Source organism: Myodes glareolus, chromosome 5 (assembly GCF_982192425.1).
Source record: "Myodes glareolus chromosome 5, mMyoGla1.1, whole genome shotgun sequence".
Taxonomy (NCBI): Eukaryota; Metazoa; Chordata; class Mammalia; order Rodentia; family Cricetidae; genus Myodes; species Myodes glareolus.
Window position 1 is genome coordinate 67,482,783 of NC_142030.1, and position 21,157 is coordinate 67,503,939.

A 21,157-nucleotide genomic window follows, 5' to 3' on the forward strand; every position below is an offset into this window, starting at 1 on the left:
GTTTCATGTTGTGAACAATGTTCATTTATTTAATTCATGTATGATATTTGGAAAGGATTGTCAAATTTAGGGAAATTATTATAGCTTCGTTCAGTTAAACTTAAATTTTATATGATATTCCTGTTAAACACTTAAGTACAACTTGGTCACTAGAATTATTGTCTGGCTGTAAAGTGAAATTTTGCATTCCAATTTTACATTATAATTTCCCCCAAATTATTTTGGGAAATATTCATGATATCAACTATAATAGTGATTAGAATTTTCTCTTTTTCACATTAAATAATCTATTTAGGACTTTGATAGAGTCGACTTTTAGTCTGTGATTAATTTGGTGGTCATAGTGGTAATGTCAGCTATTCAAGATTATGTGCTAAAAGTCTTTTTAAAGATAAGAAAGCATAGGACTTAAAACTCCTAAATAGATTTTCATTTGAACACTTTATAAAAAAAATGTTTAAATAACTTGAAGAATACTGTAAAAAACAGTGTGGCAGGGGAGGTTGAGAGGAAGGAGAGCGTGTACTAGGAGAAGCCAGCAGACTAGCCAGGCCTCTGTGCTGTGCTGGGCACCACCTCTTGTCACAGAGAACAAATGAATTTATAGTCCTGAACAAATGTGATATGAGCGAATTCAAAGCAGTTTGAATGTTTTTAAGTTAATGGTTATGAATGACATCAGCTTATCACAGGGCACGGTAAAGGTCAGGATCCGAGGGCGGCTCGTGAGGATTCGCTGTCCCCGGCAAGTCCCACAGTGGTGGACCCGTCTTTTCATAACTGTAGATTTCAGGTTCTTCTCTGTAAAAACATACTAAATAGGTTTCTAAATTTCTTAAAGGAATTTATATAAAAACTAGGGAATAACTGACACTGAGCTCAACTTAAAAGGTAAAGGATTTGAATTAACGGACCTGTATCTAGAAGTAGTGGAAAAAATGGCCAACAGGAAAACTGGGGATTTGTTTAGAAGGCATGGGCCCAAGTCCTGACAGCTCATGAATCACGAAGGCAAAAGTAGGGAAATGGATATACTTCTCTCCAATGATAATTTTCTTTTGTATTTTCTCTGTGTGTAGTGAACTCTTGGGAAATATTTTTAAAGTAATAACTGCCTATGCTCAGTACTGATATGACCAAAAGATAAGTCATCCTCACTGATTTCAGAAAACATGAAGATGGTTAGGAAATTAACTTCAGTTTGTGGTCATAAAAATGATTTCAGAAACTCCGTTGCTGATCTTTAAAATAAATAATATACCTGCGTCTACACGATTGAAACACTCTTCATAGCTGAGACTGTCAGCTCTAAACGAGAGTATGAAAAAGCATTAACTTCCCCATGGAAGACATTGGCTGTATTGACTTGGGGAAGTTTCTTAGATAAAATAAAAACTGAGAACTGGTAATGGTTGAATGCGTGTAATTACTGAGATTCAGAGATTAAAATGACCATCTCTTGCCACTTCAAGAACTCAGTCTCTTTATCCTTTGGTGTGTGCTGGATTTTTTATTGCAGCCTTAATCTACGCTTGGAAAACAACAAGGAACTTAGGTTTGTATGGCTTGACCCCAGCTCTAGAAATCTCAACCCCAAGAGATCATGTTATTACATTAATATGTTGTAAATATGACATGCTAGTAAACATGTGTAAACTGAGTCTTCTTCCCTCTTCACATCATTGAGACTGCGAGTGAGAGCTCTGTCGGGTCTGTTCCAGGCATCTACCTGTCGGACTTGACGTACATCGACTCAGCGTACCCATCTACAGGCAGCATTCTAGAAAATGAGCAAAGGTCAAATTTGATGAATAACATTCTTCGAATAATTTCTGACCTACAACAGTCCTGTGACTATGGTGAGTGGAAAGAATGCCTTTTAGAGTTAATTTCAGTTTTGGTGCCATGTGCTCAGTTACCTTCAGTTATATTTCTTTCCTTAAGTTTCTAGTTACTATGTACTTTATTAAATAATCATTTGTCATCTTTTGCCTAGATATACCCATGTTGCCTCATGTCCAGAAATACCTGAATTCTGTTCAGTATATAGAAGAACTACAAAAGTTTGTGGAAGACGATAATTACAAGTAGGTCCATCTTCAGGTTTGGGTGATGTTTGTCTGGTTCTCCACTTTGAGCCTTCACCCTTTCATCCGATGCCTTTAGACTTCTAGGTATGGAGCACACTGGTGCCCAGTCAGTGATCTGTTAGCAGTGGGAAGGGTAATTACATGTGTTTCTTTTAATCATGTGATATGGGTGAACCAGTATACAAATGCTTCCGCTTTTTCTTTATTTAAGAGTAGTACAGCTTTTAAGCCAGCAAACGCTCTGTAGGGAAAGACAGGGGAAGGCAGCCCTGAGAGGCAGAGCTTGATTCCAGGGCCCTACAAGAGGAGGATAGAATCAATTCACACAAGTTCTCCTCCCTCAAAAATTAAATACAGCAATTTAAAAATACATTTTAATATTCTTAAACTGTAAACAACAACACATTTAATTCAAAACTGAGGTTTTCTTCCTTATCCTTGTGTACTCAGACTCTTCCTAAGGAAATGCATATTTCTGTAATCAGGGAAAAAAATTAATGCCATTCACAAAATACAGAAATTGTTCCTTCTTAAATGATTATTTTTAGACACATCTTTGAAAGTGTTTCACTGGTTTGAGAGACTGTTTAGACTTCCCTGAGGTATGGTACCACTGTAGTACCGTATTTAATAAATCATACTGTCCTTTAGTAAGGGACCCTTAAGCCGAAGCATATCTGGTTCCTCGTGGCCTCACTTCACATCACAACTGCTGAGGTAGAGAGGCCATGCTTTTTGTTTTTCTTTTGGTTTCATTTGTTGAATTTTTTTCCTTTACTTTCTTCATTATGTGTGGTTTTCCCTATTGCCCACGGCGTGCCACATTGTTGTGCTCAAGCAGTCCTTCCATCTGAGACCATTGAGGACTGGACATGCAGGTGTATACCACCTCACACGGGCATTGTTCATTGCCAAGCTTTAAAACTGAATTTTGTGTCTTCAGCCCTCCCCCAAGTCCCAATTAAAGGGCCTGTTTGAGCTAACAAGATGGCTCAATTAATAAGGGGATTTGCTTCCAAGCCTAACAACATGGTAGGAGGAGAAAACTGACTCTGTGTTGTTTGATAAAATTTTTCCCTAGGCAGACTCAACACACACAGGTCTACTCAACCCTGATAGGGAACCTACCACAAACACAAGTATGGATACCACCAAAATCCAACTTGGTAAACCATTGAGTTTTATTGGAGTTACTTACAGGAGTGGAAATGGCTCAGAGACAGCTATATCACCAAAGCCCGCCCAGCATGGGTGGAAACAAGGCTGGAAACCTGGAGCGCACTGCACGGCCTGCAGGCGGCTCATCAGGTTGGAGAGTGCCCTCAGAGACTCCACAACTGCTTTGCCGGCCTCTGTTTCTCCCAGGGTGCTGGCCTGGTCTTACTCTTTGCAAGTCTTGTCTGAGAGTGAGTCTTAGCAGTTTGACTTGTGTCTATCCTGGAAAGGAGGCTCTAGAGAGTCTGGTCAGTTTCAGGGACTTCCTGAAGCTGTTTGGAACTGTTTACCTTCCTGCTTAAGGAGCTTCCCAGAAGGGTGGAATGTTTTAACCTCAGAGGAAGCTATTATAGAACACTCAGGGAAGTCAGCCTCTGGCCTTCATGCTTGTATCATGACTCCTGTGCACACAAGAATGAATAAATGAATGAGTAAAAAAAATGTAAAGGCATGTTTTTAAAACATACCAAAAGGGACTGGAGAGATGACTCAGCGGTTAAGAGCATTGCCTGCTCTTCCAAAGGTCCTGAGTTCAAATCCCAGCAACCACGTGATGGCTCACAACCAACTGTAATGAGGTCTGGTGCCCTCTTCTGGCCTGCAGGCATACACACAGACAAAATATTGTGTGCATAATAAGTAAATAAATAAATACTTTGAAAAAGAATACATATGTAAAAATAATACCAAAATAGAAAAAATTCAGTGAGTTTTTTTTCCAGTATTAATGAAATAGTTTTTTTTATCCCCTTTGACTAATTATGATCTACTTTGTACTTACAGATTTCAACAGTCTTAATTTTGTGGTATAGAATTAGTCCCATTGAAAAACTAGAAATTCTGGAAAGTTATAAATTATTTTCTTCTGATATTAAATTTATTAAGCTCTGAAAATACTTTTATACATCTAAAATTGTGTTGTTTGAAAATCCTTTTATCATTTTCTTCACCATATATCATTTAAATTTCTCTCAGCTTTTACACAAAATAAATTTTGTTTATATATAATGACCCACTTGAACCTAATATGAGGGTATTATTAGCTTTTTAAGGCTGGAGTTTCACAGACCTCTTACACCATGCTGTGTCTTGAGTTTGATGGTCTGTGTCTTACTATTTAGCTCTTTTTCCTGTGCCTCTAGTTACTGCCTCTCGTATAAATACAGAATTTACACGTGACAAACACATTTTGTCCAGAGAAATATGAACAGTTATCTTGATGTCCTAAAATCTCAACACAAGTATCTATTAAAATCTTTCTCTAGGCAAAGAAGTATTATGTAGAACAGTCTAAGAAAAACCTATACAATTATAGAGAATTGTTAGCTCTTACTGACTATAGCAAAATTGTGCTGGAGTTTTTATTAAAGCTAATTGTTTTGTTTGTTGAGACACAGTCCCTCTATGTAGCTCTGGCTGTCCTGGAACCCACTGTGTGGACCACGACACTTGGAATAGTAGCTGATCCCTGCAGTGCTTTCCATACTGCTGTTAGATGCCGTAGGTAGCATTGGAATGTAGTCAGCCAGCTCCCATTCAGTGCTAGGAAAGGGAGACAGTGTGCCCAAGAGAGGAGTGTGCAGGGAGTGCAGTCTGCTGAGCCGTTTGTCTGCACTGTCAAGTAACTGGAACATAGTTTTTTATTTTCTTAGGCGATGAAGGAAGTGATATGTGATTTCATTGAAACTCTCAGTCAAGTAGCATATTCGCCTCTGTTTATAGGGTCCTTGATTAGGCCCCCAGTGCCACCAGAATAAAAGACAACTTAATAAATTTTCTTTTTGTTGCTGTTGTTGTTGTTGAATAGCAAGATTTAATAAACAAAAAGCTCAGATTCAGCCAATTGTGAAATGACCCATTGCTTGAATGACAAGCAGCAAAACTAAAACAAAACAATCAAATAAACAAAAACATTACTGGATTGAATTTGCTCCAATTCTGGTTGCACCATATTACAAATAATTTATGTCTTCATAATACATAAATTGGGTCTAAAGTTCAAGTCCCATTTGGTATACCAAAAACACTTGTTGTTCAAAGCCATTCTGATTTCCACCGGAATTTCTATCCTGGTGGCCAAATAAGTAAGAGGTCTAAACACAGAGAAATGGCATAAGACATAGACCCTGGCCGTTCCCAAAACCTGCCCTGCAGGGTTTGATGGAAGAAAATAACTATTAACACATATTCAGTACTCCATGAACTGACTTACCAGTTTTATAAACCTAGGAATAAAATTTAATACATACCAGTAACCTTTTCTTGTATGTCAAAGGAGTCATAGAGGACTCAGTCTTCTCTCCTGGTGCCTCTTCCCAGTGTGTGTGCGTCTTCCCTATAGAACTCCTACCACAAAATGGCACAAGTCTGTTTATATCACCAACTCTCTCTCAACAAACACTGTTCTCATGGAAACTGTGGCTGCATCTTATTCAGATGCAGAGCTAGGAAGTAATGTTTGGTGGCGCCTACTGATTCCATGCATTGGGACATATAATTTTCTCGTGCCTAATTGTGCTACATGCTTAATGCCCATCATTCCATGTAATCTAGAAAACCATCTCATAATAACTATGCTTTTATACAAGGGGGCAATAATCTGACGGTACTTATTTTTGCCAATCTTTCTTATGATGGTGATCATTTCTTGACTAGTGGAATGCTCTTTCCTCTGTTGGACCCATTTTCAGGGCTTTGGTTCCTTCTCTTTCTTTGATACTGTGCTATCACTTTTTTCTCCTTCTCTCTACGTGTAAACATGTCCCAGGTTTCATCCTGGACTTTGCTCTAAGTAATCCCTTTAAGTTTTCTTCATTCTAGCGACACATTGTTCCCTCTGCAGGAAACACCTGCTAGTTATACTTGTCATAAATCTCTGCTGCACCTTTTCTCTATCATCCTAAGCACCAAAGATACTTTTTTTCCTTTTCTCAAATCCAATTCATACTAAACAAAATTTTATTTATATACATTTATATATTACATATATAAAAATCATATAACACAAATTTTCTGTTCATTCAGACAACTTAATGAATTTTCAAATTCTTGGTAAATATAAGGCTTCACAAATTACACCAGAACATTTTCTATGATTAACTGATTCAGTATTGTTTCCAAGAATTGCTTTCCCTAATAAAAATCAAAATATGTTTCTGTGGAACTCAAAACTGGGTACTTAAATGGAACAAGTAACAAGAAACTCCCAGCATTAAGCACCCCCCACCAATCCCAAACCCCATACGGCCCTGGATGACCATGATAGCAGTGAGTGAGAGCCACCCAACACAAAATCCTGCACTTATGTTAAAACACTGTAAGATTGATTAGTTTGTGTCTTTTTGAGTTTTGTTTTTAGCTTGACTGTGCAGTTGTGAACTTTGTGGATGGTGTCATGGTGTGAAAAACAACTGCACACGCCTGTAAGACAAGGATTGGGAAGCCATTTGGGGAGCAGTCTTGGTATTTCTGTAGACGTTTCATTTCATAAACTGGGTTGTTTGATTTGTTGGGTAGTTTTGTAAAAAGTTGTTAAAGTTTTCAGTATTAAAGTCAGGCCAATAGTTCATCTTGTAGAGAGTCTAGAACTAAATTATATGTTAAATACATGAGTACATTCCTGGACTTGATTGCCATTTCATTAAGTGTATGTCAATACAAATCTAAATCTATTTTTGCTTCTTGGTTGGTTTGTGTGAGGCAGGATTTCAAACTGTAACCCAGACTGGCCTAGATTTTATTATGTAGCCCAGGCTGGCTACCATTTCCAGCGTAATTAAAATCATCTTTTAGTAATTTAGTAAATGTCTTTAGCTATGGTGAAATGTTTGGTACCTTTGTGTGGTAACTAAAGAGGCGTGTGTGTGTGTGTATTTATTTTTGTTTTTATGTCTGGGTATTTTGCCTGCCTGGTGCCTGTGTGGGTCAGAAGAGGGCAGGGCATCATATCATCTGAAACTGGAATTACAATGGTTCTGAACCCTGGGGGGCTGAGAATTGAACCTGGGTCCTCTGGAGGACTCTCTGGTGCTCTCAATCACTGAGTCATCTCTCCAGCTCCCTATTGGGTTTTTTGTAAAGAAAGATGACTTTGATATTTTATCAATGTTCCTTGTTTCTTACATTTTGCTCTTTTAAAATTTAGGCTCTCGTTAAAGATAGAACCAGGGACAAGTACACCACGTTCAGCTGCTTCCAGAGAAGACCTAGTAGGTTAGTCCATAGCTGTTGGTTGGTGCATGGTTTCCTTGGGGAGGGTTTTTTTCAAGGTGGGTTTCATTACCAAACAGTAGACCAGATAACCTGATCTCGTAAGAAAGAATTAATTCAAATTAAGTGAATACTTAGCATATCTTATACTGTCTATAAGAAATTATTTGGGGTATTAAAGTATATCAGTGCTGTCTGGATTTCTGTTTTATTTTGGTTTTTAATTAAAAAGTTGTTTGTTGATTGTCAATAATGTGTAAATAAATGTTCTTAGTTGAGGAAAATACATATGATATTAACAGTAGATTTATGAATATTATCTTTTAATTATTAAGAATACAATTTAATATTAGGCAATAAAGATATTTCTATGGTCAAAACAAAAATTCTAATTTAAATAATTATAGAATTCAATTTTAGTGACTTTGGCTTTCAGTGATGGGCCACGTGTTACAAATACAAACACCATACTTAACTTCTTTATCCTGGATTTACAACTGGTTTTTAATGTACATAAATCACATCAGAAACCCTAAAATGTAAGAAATTAATCATTAAAAAAATAACTGATAAATGCCTTTTATAAATTGCCAACATAGACCTTCAAACTAAGCTTTCTAGTGCATATCTAAAAATCTGAAGTCCTGGTTCATCAGTTGGAGGAAGTAAGCTGCATGACACTGTCCAGAGGAAGGACGCTCCAAGCAGGAAATACTTCTGTTTCTCTTAAATGTGCTTTTCATTCCTGTTTGTTCCTTAAGACAGGATCCTGCTGTGTAGCTTGTGCTGGCCTCTAACTCCCCATCCTCAGCCCTCAGCCTCCCTAGTGTGGGGTAATAGGTGCACACCACCATGCAGGGTTTGTTTGTGTTTTGTGGGTTTTGTCTGGTTTTTGTTTTGTTTTGTTTTTGACATGGTTTTATTCACTGTGTAGCCCTGGCTGGCCTGGCATTCACAGAAATCTACCTACCTCTGTCCCTTGACTGCTGAGATTAAAGGGGTAGGGCCAGCAGATTTTTGTTGGAGAGTTATTTTGAAAGCTACACATTGTGAGCTGTTTTTTTATTTTCACAAATCAGTTCAAGTGTCAGACAGTGAAATCATCATTTCTACCCTGAGCCCTTAACCTGGCCTATACATTTCATTCAGAGAAACTCAAAAGCCCTGTGTAAACAAGAGGGCATCAAACTGAAACTGAGTCAGAAGACTCGGGTACTTAGTCTAGGTTTTTGTCTGTGAATTAAGAGCCCAAACTGATCTCTTTTCTTTTTGATAAATTAGGGAAATGTTTATACCACCTTTGTTTAACATATTTAAGAAAGATAAAAATTAGTAGATTTTTTTTTATGGTTGGAGGTTTGTTTTAGAATTTGGAAAATACATATCCAAGTGAATTAAATAGAACTAACAACAAACTTTGATATCAGAGAGTTTTTGTTCGCTTTGGTTTTTTATTTTTGGGGGTTTTTTTGGTTGGTTGGTTGGTTGGTTGGTTGGTTTCTCCAGACATGGTTTCTGTGTGTTAACAGCTCTGGCTGTCCTGGAACTCACTTTGGAGACCAGGCTGGCCTCCAACTCAGAGATCCGCCTGCCTCTGTGTTTTTGTTTTTTAAGGATTCCTTGAGACCTCGTGACAGTTCCCCTCTGTCCTCTCCTCCTAGGTCCTGACGTGGGAGCCTCGCCCCAGAGCGGGAGGAAGAGCAGCGCTGCGGAGGGCGCCTCACTGCCACAGACACCCCCGTCCCCTCGGAACCTGATTCCACACGGACACAGGAAGTGCCACAGCTTGGGTTACAAGTCAGCACTTTTAATTTGGTCTTTCCATTGTTTTTAAGTTGTTTGCGGATGGATTTACTTTTGATTTCTTTGTTAGTAAAACATGTTTCTATATTCTGTTTACTTAATTAGTTAAGTATTAGGTGACTTCAGGCTTCATCTTCCTTGAGAAAAAAAAGAAAGAAATTAGGTGCTTGTGTGATTGGTCTTCGGATTCAGTAAAAATCTATCTTGTTTTGCCCAAAAAGAGTTCTCTTTTACCTGCATTTGGAAATGAGTGTATTAGAGGAAGAACAATCAGGAGCTCCGAGAGCCACAGTAATAAATCTAGAGAGCTATGCTGAAAGTTTCCTTTTAAAATTGTAGCCTTGTTATCAGAGCTATCAATTGTCGTGACAAATACAAATAGTAAACTAAATTATATAAAGCTACTGTCTTTAGTCCTAAATATAAGGGGAAACCCCGATTCTCATTTAGTGCCATTAGTTTTGCACTGTTGATTGCTGAAGAAGGAATGCATTTTCAGTGGGCATGTTCTGCTTCAAGACAAACTCTGAACACTCTTGATTATCTTTTATGTCCGATACTAGAAACAGGAGTTGTAAGGAGTGTTTCTCTTTGTTCCTAGTTTCATTCATAAGATGAACACAGCAGAGTTTAAGAGTGCGACATTCCCAAACGCAGGTCCACGGCACCTGCTGGATGATAGCGTCATGGAGCCACACGCACCGTCACGAGGCCAAGCTGAGAGCTCCACGCTTTCCAGTGGAATTTCCATAGGTGAGAGAGACTCGCCGCCCACTGCTCAAAAAAGAATCTGAACAAGCAACAAAAGCAGAATGACTTAGCCACAAAAACATTCATTAACCCTAGCACAGTGGTTCTCAGTCTCCCTAATGCTGTGGCCCTTTAGTGCAGTTGCTCTTGTGTGATGACCCCCAGCCATAAAGTTATTTTGTTGCTACTTCATAACTATAATTTTGCTACTGTCATGAATCGTAATGTAAATTTCTGATATGCATCTATCTCATATGTGACCCCTGTTAGGCCCTTTGACAACCCCAGTGTCATAACCTTCTTCCCTAGCAGAAATACAAAACATTATTTAAAACAAAGGCACAATCAAATGTAGGGTGGTGGTAATATTTATTATTTTTCACGTGCTAATAGTTTTGACTCCAAATGAGAAGGCATTTGAGGACTTTGAGAAAAGACTGTAGGCTGCTTTAATTGGTCAACGTATGCAATTTGGCTGAAAAGTGAGGAAAAGGAAGAAAGGAAGGGGTCAAGTGTGACTCCAAAGTCATTTGAATTATCAGCTCGTTAGCTGATGATGATCTTACCATATACAGGACTGGGAGAGAATTGTGTCTGACTGGCAACATATAGGTTTTGAACTTCTTTGATCTTAATAGAAATGTCAGGCCATTGAATGTATGAATCCGGATGTATGAATTTGGCTAGTGAAAAGTCTGCGGTCATATGAAAATTAAATATTTGTGGTATTTCAAACTGTAAGACTTGTTTAGGTCACCCAGGTGTAGTATAAATAAGTAAGGACATTCTTGCATATAAATGTTAATAGAAATGATTTTTAGTAGAAGATGGACTAACAGAGGAGACCGTGAAGGGGAAAAACCAGATGTGCTGTCAGAGAAGCCCATTGTCTTCAAGAGGGAAATGGTTTTGTGTGTATGTGTACTTACACCGCGTGTGTGGAGCCCAGGGGTTATCATGGGATGTCTTCCCCTAGTACTCCTTACCTTATTTTTGTGATAGACTCTTGCACTGCACCTGGACAGCACCGCCAACCCCTCAGGGCCTCCTACCTCTTCTCCCATGCTGGACTGCAGGAGTGCTAGGGCATCCAGACACAGTCCTCATGCGAGCATGGCAAGTGGTTTCCCCATCGTTGAAGGGGGAGATTCTAAACATAGCCATATCTGGTGCGTGTTCCCATAGATGCCTGAGGTAAGGTTTCATGATGGAAGCGTGTAACACGGCAGAACCATTCACCTTGTGTTGGAAACTGAGAAAGAATATCTTCTCTAGGACATTCCCCTTAGTGACCTGAAGACCTCCCACCACCTCCCAGTAGGGCCACACTTGGGGACCGTGCCTTTAAAACGTGGACTTCTACATGATCTCATAGGTCCAGGCTGTAGCAAATCAGCACACCAGTAATCCCAGCACCTTGGAGGTCGAGGCAGGAGGATCACAATTTTGAGGATAGTCTTGAGCTATATATTAAGACTTTTTTTTCATAAGAAAAAGGGAGAAAAAAAAGACAGTTACATGAGAATGAAAAATTGACCAAAGATTTGTAGAAATTAAGTTTCTCTGCATTAACAAGCATTACATAGTAGAACCATGGCTGTAGAGCCTTGAGTAGAGTAAATTGGTTTGGTTGGAAGTCTCTTGTTATTGTTGAATTTTTTTTAACGATTTAAACTGTATTATAAAGAATTTGCAACTGGGTGGTGGTGGCGCACACCCCTGGGAGACAGGCAGGAGGATCTCAGTGAATTCAAGGCCAACCTGGTCTACAAAGCAAGTTCTGTTACACAGAGAAATCCTGTAAGGCCCTAGCTGTCCTGGAACTCTGTAGACCATGCTGATCTCAAACTCATAGAGACCCACCTGCCTCTGCTTACTGAGTGCTGGGATTAAAGGCGTGCGCCACCACTGCCTAGCCACTATCGATATTTTTATGACCTTATCCACCATCAAAAAAGAAGAGGAAGAGGACAGAAAAAAACAGTCCATGGTAGAGTTAAAACTAAAATCAAGAAACTTACCTTTGGATTAAGTGTCCATCAGCTGCACCCAGGTCCTGTCACCTAATATTTGCCCTGTGTTGTTTTCCTTTCCTCATGTTATGCTGTGCCCACTGTACATTTGTTTACATAGTCCATGCATATATTATAGGCTAGGATGCACATAGGAGGGAGAACATGCAGGGTTTTTCTTTGTGAGATTGTATGGCCTCAGTACATTCTAGGTCCATCCATTCTCCTGAAAACTTGGTGGTCATTTTTCTTTAAGATTGTATTCTTTTGAATCTATGTGCCAGATTTTCATTATCTATTCCTCTGTTGACAGACAGCTAGGTTGGTTCTATTTCCCTGAAGCCGCAGTAAACATGGGGTGCAGATACCTCTATGGTAGGGCATGGCGTTCTCTGGGTATGTGCCCAGGAGTGAAGTAGCTGGGTCATTTCTGCACTGATTTCCATAATGGCTGTAATTTGTACCCCACCAACAGAGAATAAGGGTTCTCCACATCCTCCCCACCATTCGCTGTCAGATTTCTTGGTGGCAGCCATCTGCTGGGTAAGAGGGGTCTTGAAAGGTTTAATTTGAAGGAAGCTTTTGATTATAGCTTCAATCTCATTGCTTGTGATGAATCTGCTTAAGTTGTTTATATCTTCTGAATTAATGTTGGTATATGATAGACATTTAGAAATTCTGCGTTTTTCAGCTTTTTATAGAGTTTAAATCTTCACAGTCATCTCTGATAATGTTCTGTTATGATCCTGCTATCATGACCCTTTTGAACTCTAATTTTGTTAATTTGTGTCTTTAACCTCTTTTTGTCAAGTTGTCTAAGGGTTTGTCAATCTTACTAGCTTTTCTCAACCAACTCTTTGGTTGATTTTTGTTCACTGCTCCTTAAATCTTTAAATATATTGTCATGTACTGCATGTGGGGTTGACTGCGTTTGTTACCTCTCAGATCTTTTAATGTGAGCACTTAACCTTTACAGACGTTCCTCGTAGGACTGCCTTGGCTGTGTCCCAGAGGTTCTTCCGGGTGTGTTTTCATTGTCATTTGACTTTGGGCATTTCTTTTTTTACTTGAACTACTCGTTCAAAAATGTATTTTTATTTTTAAATATTTTTGTGGTTTCTGTAATTATTATTCCTTTGAGTTATTCCACTGTGGTTTGACACAATACAAGGAGTTAATTCCAATTTTTGTTTGTTTGTGAGTCTTGATTTGTAGTCTATATGATAGTTTGGAGAAGGTTCCATGTGCTGCTGTTAATTGTTTTACTTCTTTGTTTAATTTTTTTTTCTTTGAGTTTTCAAGATGGTGTTTCTCTGTAGCACTGGCTGTCCTAGAACTCACTCTGTAGACCAGGCTTGCCTCAAACTCAGAGATCCACCTGCCTCTGCCTCCTGAGTGTTATAAAAGGGATGGGGCACCACCGCCTGGCTTGTTTAAAGCTATTTATAAGTCATGTCTATGTGTGTGCACGTGTACGTGCCTTCCACCTGTGTGTGCCTTTGTGGGTGCATGGCCAGCAGAATCTAGAAGATGGTCAGATCTTCTGCAGCTGGGATTCCACCTGGCATGAGTGCTGAGAACCAAACTTGGATCTTCTGAAAAAGTAGTATGACTTTCATTTAACCCCGAGCTATCCTTCCAAGTCTGTTTTTACTTTTTCTGTAATTCTGTGTATATGTGTGTGTCAGTTTGTGAGTCCAAGTGCCCGTCAGACACCCTTGGTGCTGGCGTTACAGACCTTTGTGTGCTGCCCAGCATGGGTTCAGGAAACAGGTCCTCTGCTCTTAATTGCTGAGCCTGCCCTCCAGCCCCCACCTTTAAAACTGTGTTCTATTATCTGATCATGATTTCTTTTTATAATTAAAAACTATATCCATAGTATGCTCAGTTGTGGTTTTAACAAAGAGAAAAAGGTCTTCTGACTGTCACATTGCTCAAGGGCTAAACTATATTATTGGTATAATCTCGATGTCAAAATCAGTAGAGATCCATTATCTGAGCATACTGGCTCTGCTGGCCTGAGAATAACAAACCCTAAACACAGAATTGCTTCTGAACCCTCCAGTGCCACTCAGCAATTGTTTGCGTTGGTGCTCTCCTCTGATATAAATGCTGCTAATTAAACGACAGAAAACAGCTTGTTCCTGGAAATACCTCTTTAGTAACATTATAAGTAGTTCGTGTGTAGTATTAGCCTTGATCTTAAAAGAAAGAAAAAACTGGCAGGAACCTCTTTTCAGTTAAAAGTATGTTATACCTATGGAATCTAGTATGTTATTTAAGAAAACAAATTTATATACATATTTAGCTATCTCGTCTGTGTGTATTAAAATCATTCTCTAGTTTAGCTATAGCTTTTACTTTTATGTGTGTGTGTCTTGTCAGAAACATAGGTGAATGAACCGTTTGTGAATCTCCATAGAGTCAGGATTTATTGAACAACAGAGTCACAGGTACTGCAGTTTTATGGCAGCGGTTTGCCAGATATTACCACTTTCCTTGATCTCCTTAGCCAAGGCCAACACAGGGTCTTTTATTCCAGTCTTAATGGAAAGTAGCTCCACATCAGATACTGCACACCACACAGAGTTGGCTACAAAGGGTGAAGGAAGCAGAGACTCTCAGCTGGGAAACTGGCAGAAAGGCTGATGATCAGTGGGGGTGAGGTCACAAGCTAACAGGAGATCTGTGAGGGGCTGCAGCTGCTGCTGTGGAATCTGCTGGCTACAGGATAGGGGGTGAGCTATAGAGTTGAATCCAGGGACAAAGGGCAGGACCAAGTCCAGCTGAACTCAGGTGGACGGACAAGCAGTCAGTCTGAGTAAGTCATCTCAACAGTAAGAACAGAGCTGAGCTGCAGCCCGTCTGCCCTTGATGGGACGGTTAGAGCCGGTGCCATCAGAGTGGCGTCAGGGTGAGGGAGCTGCTCCCTCCTTGGTCTGGTGTCACCATTGAGTTCTTGCTGCTGGTTTTCTTTATGTGTTGTGAATAAGTACATGTTCTCTTACAGTCCCTATTCACGCTGGCAGGTTTATAGGGTGGCACTTTTTCTACTCCCCTTGTCTAAAATGCCCAAGGCTCTGGATTTGAATCCCAGCACTGAAAAAGAAAAACCCTGGAAGGAAAATGGCTGAAGTGTATATTCTTAATTTGAAGTAAGGATGCAATAATCTTCTGCTGTTTGCCTACATCACAGCCTTAGGAGAGCTAAGACATGGTGGAACTGAATAAAGTAGTCAGGTGACATCCTGTACTCTCTAGGACAGCTGTGGGAAGTGGGTACAGTCAGCTGTGCTAAGCTACTCGCTGTGAAGTGCGGTGGTGCTCAGATTGTGCCGTGCCCTGGGAGACTGTAGTTCAGATCTGATCAAGCTGTTTATCATGGTCGTATATTGGTTTCAAAACAAGAAGTTGGTATGTCGTGACCTTTGGATTTCAGTTTTGGCAAACTTAGAAAAAAGTCTTTGCTCTGAACACTTTGGTAGATTTTTTTATTATTATTATTTTGTGGTGTTGACAGTCTAACTCAGGTAGACCAGCACTCCACCAGTAAACTACATCTCCAGCCCTTGGATTTTTTTTGTCGTCATTGTGTATTTTTGTTTTGAGATAGAATAGAATATTATTTGACCAAGGCTGTCTTTGAATGTAAAGTCCTCCCGTCTCCACCGACTAAATACTAGGATTATTATTAGCATGTACCACCAGAGAATTCATTTTTAAAGTAGAAAGTCTCAACTGGAAAAATTACTGATACAACAATAATAGAATAACTCTTGATTTTAGGGAGCAGTGACGGCTCTGAGCTAAGTGAAGAGACCTCATGGCCAGCTTTTGAAAGGTAAGAGAAATTAGCCACTAAAATTACTTTGACCTTTGTCCTGTCTTAGGAAGTAATATGAATGTGAATTGGAAAAAGTTGTTGTTACTTATTACTAAGTGACTAATCTTTTTACTGACAGAAGAGATGGCAAGTAGATATTTAACTCTGGAATTGTACATGAGAATGGCTATTGTGATCTTTATATATGTTTATTTGGTGTTTGTGTTTTAAATTTTTGAAATTATAACTTTTTTTAGCAATAATAAATGTCAAATAAAAAATTTTAAATAACTATAATTAACTTCTATGTACCAAAATGACATTATTTCCATAGGTCTGTATAATCTAATTGTAATACATTTATTTAACTTTTGCATTCTTAAGGACAAAATGACAGCTAACTTTAAATTACAAGTAAAGATTGGCATTTGACACAAGAGGCCAGTGCATGTGTAGTGCTTTTCGCTAACCTGCTGTACGATCATGCTGTCTTCCCTTGTTGCTTTAAGCTACAAACCCTGTCATCTGTACAGAGACAGTGTGCCGTATTGATCATCAAGTAGAACTCTCCCTGAGAGTAAGGACAAGTTATTCAAATAGGTATTTGCCACACATCCATTTGAACTCTTAAGTTACCACTTCAGTACCTCATCTGGCTCAAGACATTTGACTTGACAGAAATAAGTACTCCGTTGTTACACATAAACCAAGATCCGAAGTCATAAGCTGCAAGTGGACTGGGGAGGTGGGGGAGTTGGTGCTTGTTTCGCAGTGCTGGGGGTTGAGCCCAGGGCCTCCCACTGAGCCTCACCATTGTTTTGATATTAGTGTTATATGAAAACTCCAGGTCAGTCACTTTTAAACAAGAACACTTGAAATTATATTTGAATCATTAATTTCAAACTGCCTGTTAGAAACTTTCTCTTTAAAGATTTCTCATGAGTAACAGGATTGGTTAACAGTTAGTTGTTTCTTAGGTTGTTTAAACTATAAACGCATAACCCAGTGTAGTGCTGCATCCCAGCAGGTTATCTCGGAAGGCAGTTGTAATGTGTTGGCCTTCATACCTCATACTAGTGTTCTTTCTGTATGGCACAGTTTGTTTAACATGCGTTTGCAGCTAAAACATCTGTACCTGTGCCAGGTTAAAGCAGTGGCTCTTCAAACAGTTTGAAATCAGTTAAAAAATGCAGCCCAGAAAGATTCAGACTTGAAACACACACACACACACACACACACACACACACACACACACACAGAGTGCTCCATACCAAGCTTGGGGCCCCTAAGCATGTAGCACATGTAGCAAATGTTGTTCCATGAGCCATCTCCCCAGTCTCTGAATCATTGTCTGAATTGTAATCACTATCTTCTCCCCTCATTTACTAGATTAAGTATCATGTATCACATGATACTTTGGTTTTCCTAAACAAAGAAATACCATTATTTCTGGGTTTATATTTCCTATATCAAATCTGATGTGATTTGGGATGAATACAGGTTCATACCATTCTTAGCATTTATTGGCTTTGACAGTTGATACGAAAATAAATAACGCCTCTATGTACTCCTCAGTTTGTCTTCACTAGTTTCTTTGATAAAAAATTTTCCTCATTCATTTTAAGTTTATAAGCCACATTGCTTTTAGGTGTCTTCATAGGGACATAATAAAATGAATTATTCATACAATTCCGTGTGTCATATTGAAACTGGAATCCAAGAAGAGCAGAGAGGGCTGTGGAACATTTTCAAGTTTCCATAGACAGTTGTTGTAACAGATACAGGAGAATGAGTGCTGTGTAGCGGTGTAGTCTAGTGTGGACTTTGTACCTGTGAGTAAGTATGTCTAAAGTCAGTAGAAAAAATTGTAACTATTTTGCATGTTTTAAAAAAGAACCCTATCTTTCCCTTTTTACGGATTAATATAGAAAGCTAGATTACAAACTAGTGTACTATTCTAGGTGTTAATGATTCTATGAATAAAAATATGTGTAATGTATACAATTTATAATGGAATCCAACAGGAACAGATTATACCATTCTCTCGGCCCGGTGACAAGAGTGCCACGAAATGGCTATCGAAGCCACACGAAGGCCAGCAGGTACAATTCCCCTGCATCAGGGGCCATAGAACTCCCTTCTGGTGTTGGTGGCTGGCTCATATGGGTATTGTCTGACATTTTTTTTCCTCTTCTTTCTCAGATAATTGGTTTTAAAACTAAACAAATTGCCCATGAAAACTTTCTTTCCAAGATTTATTCTAGTTTAAATTTGAACTATTCTTTCTAAGTCACAGGGCTAATTATTAAAATTTGCGTCTTTATGTCACATTTTTTAAATGCTAAAAAGTTGTTAGCCCTCTGACTACACACTGTCTAATGATCTGATTACGGCTGAGCTGTGCTGAGCTGTGTAAAAATCAATTTGTTACTCTTAAGTTGCAATCAAAGCATTTCTTTTTCTATTAAGTTTTTATTCTATTTGTCTTTTTTAAGTAAGTTTTTTTATCCAGATAAACCATAGAGCCTAAATTTAGACAAGTCTGTTTCATTAAATAATTTTTTAGCTGGGCCTCTCTGCATTGTATTAGCTGTAGAAGAACCTAAAGATAATACACTTAGGGGGTGGAGCTCATAACAGGAAATCACTCAGAAGAACAGAGCAGCTCTTGAGAAGCGAACCCTGTCAGCTTGATGGTGTCTCCTCTTGTGTGCCCCCTCCTTTTAAACAGCTGGAGCATGAAAATTCCAGGTTGTCACTTTGAAGACACCTAAATAATTGTAAAGAAACTAAACATCTGCATTCTTTGCTGTGTTCAGAGTTCTACATCTCATAACATATTACCAGAGATTGGTATTTAAATCATTCTGTTTTAAATATTTAAAATATTTTAAACTTTTTTTAACTTAGTTTAATATACTTAGGAAATAAACTTAGGAAATATATTAAAATAATATAATAAAATAAACTTAGGAAAGATATTACAGTGATTACTAAAATATATGAAATGGGAATCCTGAGTGTGGGGTTCTTTGTTAGAGATCTCATAGGCACTGGTAGCTTTTGAATGTCATTAAAACTTACTACAGAAGGCCAGTTTCTAAAAGCATGTTATTGACTCTGTTACTTTTATTTATATACTTTAAAATTAAGTGTGAGTTTTCTGAATTGTTTTTGTAGGGTTTTTTTGTTTGTTTTGTTTTGAGCTTGTTAGTTGCATTTTCTGTTTTATATACTTAAATACTTCTAACGAAATCCTTGTCTCTCTTGCCAGCAGTCAGTTTCTGATGCGTTACCACAGTGATGTACTGTGGCATGTTAAGAAGGGGGGAAAGCCTTAACTTTTTTAACTAATCTTGGTTCAAGTGAATTCCTCCTCTCTTTCTAAGTTGTATCTGTTGAAATATGTAATCGGATGTGTGTTTAATCATCTGACTTTAATAACTTCCTCATTAGCTTTATGACAGCTTATAAATCTCAAGTCAGTAAGTCTTTAAAATCCTCAGTGTCTTACCAGCTCTCAATAAAGTATCAAAGTTTTAAAGTTAAGAATAATGGGGTTTCATTTACCGACCCTCTTAATGACTGCTTCAGACATGTGCTTAGCCTCTTTCCGCTTGGTCTTGTTGTTACAGTTCTGCGGAGTCAGAAGACTTGGCGGTGCACTTGTACCCAGGAGCTGTTACTATTCAAGGTGTCCTCAGGAGAAAAACTTTGTTAAAAGAAGGCAAAAAACCCACAGTAAGATTCTCCTTATTCTAATGTAGGTCTGAAGATACGCTAACAGCCCAAGAAGCACGAAAGTTGGAAAAGAAGCAGATCCGTAGTAGAGTTGTAGTCACTAAAAACACACTGTCCTCACAAGGGTTGGTTTTAGTTTCTCCTGGACAAGGAGAACTTCACTCTAAATCAAGAAGGTGAGCACACAGAGACAGGAAGTACGCTTGGTTTCTGTCTTGGGGTATTCCCCAGAGAAGAGTGCTTGGACGTGGGTCTATCAACTTTATTAGGTGACCACACTGGGTGTTTAGGATCCCAAGCCTTTCTCAGAGTGAATTTTGAAGCACAAAAGCCATGTCCTGAGTTGACACACTTCATTTAACAAGAGTAGTTAGCCAGATGTGAGACTACAGAAGCCAGAGAGCAAGGTTGGTGCATTTAGAGACTTTCCCAGAACTCTGAAGTTTGCTGGGTTAGGCTTTGTTTTGGTTTTGGTAGGTGGTGATGTGTGCTGGGTTCTACAGCCTGAATGGCTCTTCCATTGTGGGGTTGGTTGTGCTGAGGTCTGGGGCCTCATTGCAGCTTTTATTCTAACTCGGTGGTTACTGTAGTTTCCCCCATTGACTTGGGCAGTCTTACTCAGGAAGTGAAGAGTGAAGGGAAAGGAGCCACTGCTCCAGGCCACCAAATTCCCTTCCCTGCTGATTAAAGTGTTAAAGCCATTGTGTAGAGTGCAGCTAAATCACATTTTAAATATGCTTAAATCAAAGAGTCCTGAACTTCAGTTTCTAAGGTAATTCTTACCCATAATTATTTTAATGGACCCTAAAAATACATTAAGAAATAACATAATAAGCTGGGTATGATGGCATACACCTTTAATGCCATTATTCAGGGAGTAGAGTTTACATAATAAGTTCCAGGCCAAACTAGGTCTACACAGTAAGACCTTGTCTCAAAAAAAAAAAAAAAGAAGAAGAAGAAAGTATATCATAATTTATTTAGAAAAATTGAAAGTAGAGTAATTCCTAAGAACTAGAATAATTTTGTTCCATCAGTTTATTTGAACTTTGTAACATATTTTTCCATGTAAACAGAATCCCAGTACTAAATGTCCTCCAAATATCCCTGCCAGAAACAAGAAACTGACAGGACAGAACTTGTAGTATATAGCAAAAAAAGTTTGTTTTTTCTCAGAGCATAATAGTTTGACTACTAAGAAAAGTTTTTTCTTTTCTCAAATCACAGTACAGTTTAATTTAAAATATATATCTACTAGGCGGTGGTGACACACACCTTTGATCCCAGCACTGTGAAGGTAGAAGTAGGCGGACCTCTTGAGTTTGAGGCCAGCCTGATGATATATGTAGTTCCAGTCGAGGTTACATAGAGAAACCCTGTCTTAAAATAACATTTAAAAAAAAGGAATAATAAGGCACATATCTACACTTACAGCTTTTGAAAATCTAAGGGCTTCTGAAAATGTGAAAGTGGTCCATCTATGTCATCTTATTTTGCTTTTTACATCACATTAA

The 21,157-nt window shown here is 38.6% G+C and overlaps 1 protein-coding gene across 5 annotated transcripts in view; it reads left to right on the forward strand.

Moving 5' to 3' along the window:
* Ralgps2 (Ral GEF with PH domain and SH3 binding motif 2) overlaps positions 1 to 21,157 on the forward strand; it is a 138,744-nt gene that overhangs the window by 107,562 nt on the left and 10,025 nt on the right. For 4 of the 5 annotated variants that reach the window (XM_087906380.1, XM_087906381.1, XM_085688056.2 and 1 more), the window contains 8 exons: positions 1,722 to 1,859; positions 1,997 to 2,087; positions 7,450 to 7,517; positions 9,176 to 9,311; positions 9,919 to 10,070; positions 15,866 to 15,920; positions 17,927 to 18,004; positions 19,538 to 19,643. In XM_087906380.1, coding sequence (XP_087762506.1) covers positions 1,722 to 1,859; positions 1,997 to 2,087; positions 7,450 to 7,517; positions 9,176 to 9,311; positions 9,919 to 10,070; positions 15,866 to 15,920; positions 17,927 to 18,004; positions 19,538 to 19,643 — 824 coding nt within the window. The remainder of the gene's footprint in view (positions 1 to 1,721; positions 1,860 to 1,996; positions 2,088 to 7,449; positions 7,518 to 9,175; positions 9,312 to 9,918; positions 10,071 to 15,865; positions 15,921 to 17,926; positions 18,005 to 19,537; positions 19,644 to 21,157) is intronic. The other variant, XM_087906382.1, reaches the window with a different exon arrangement.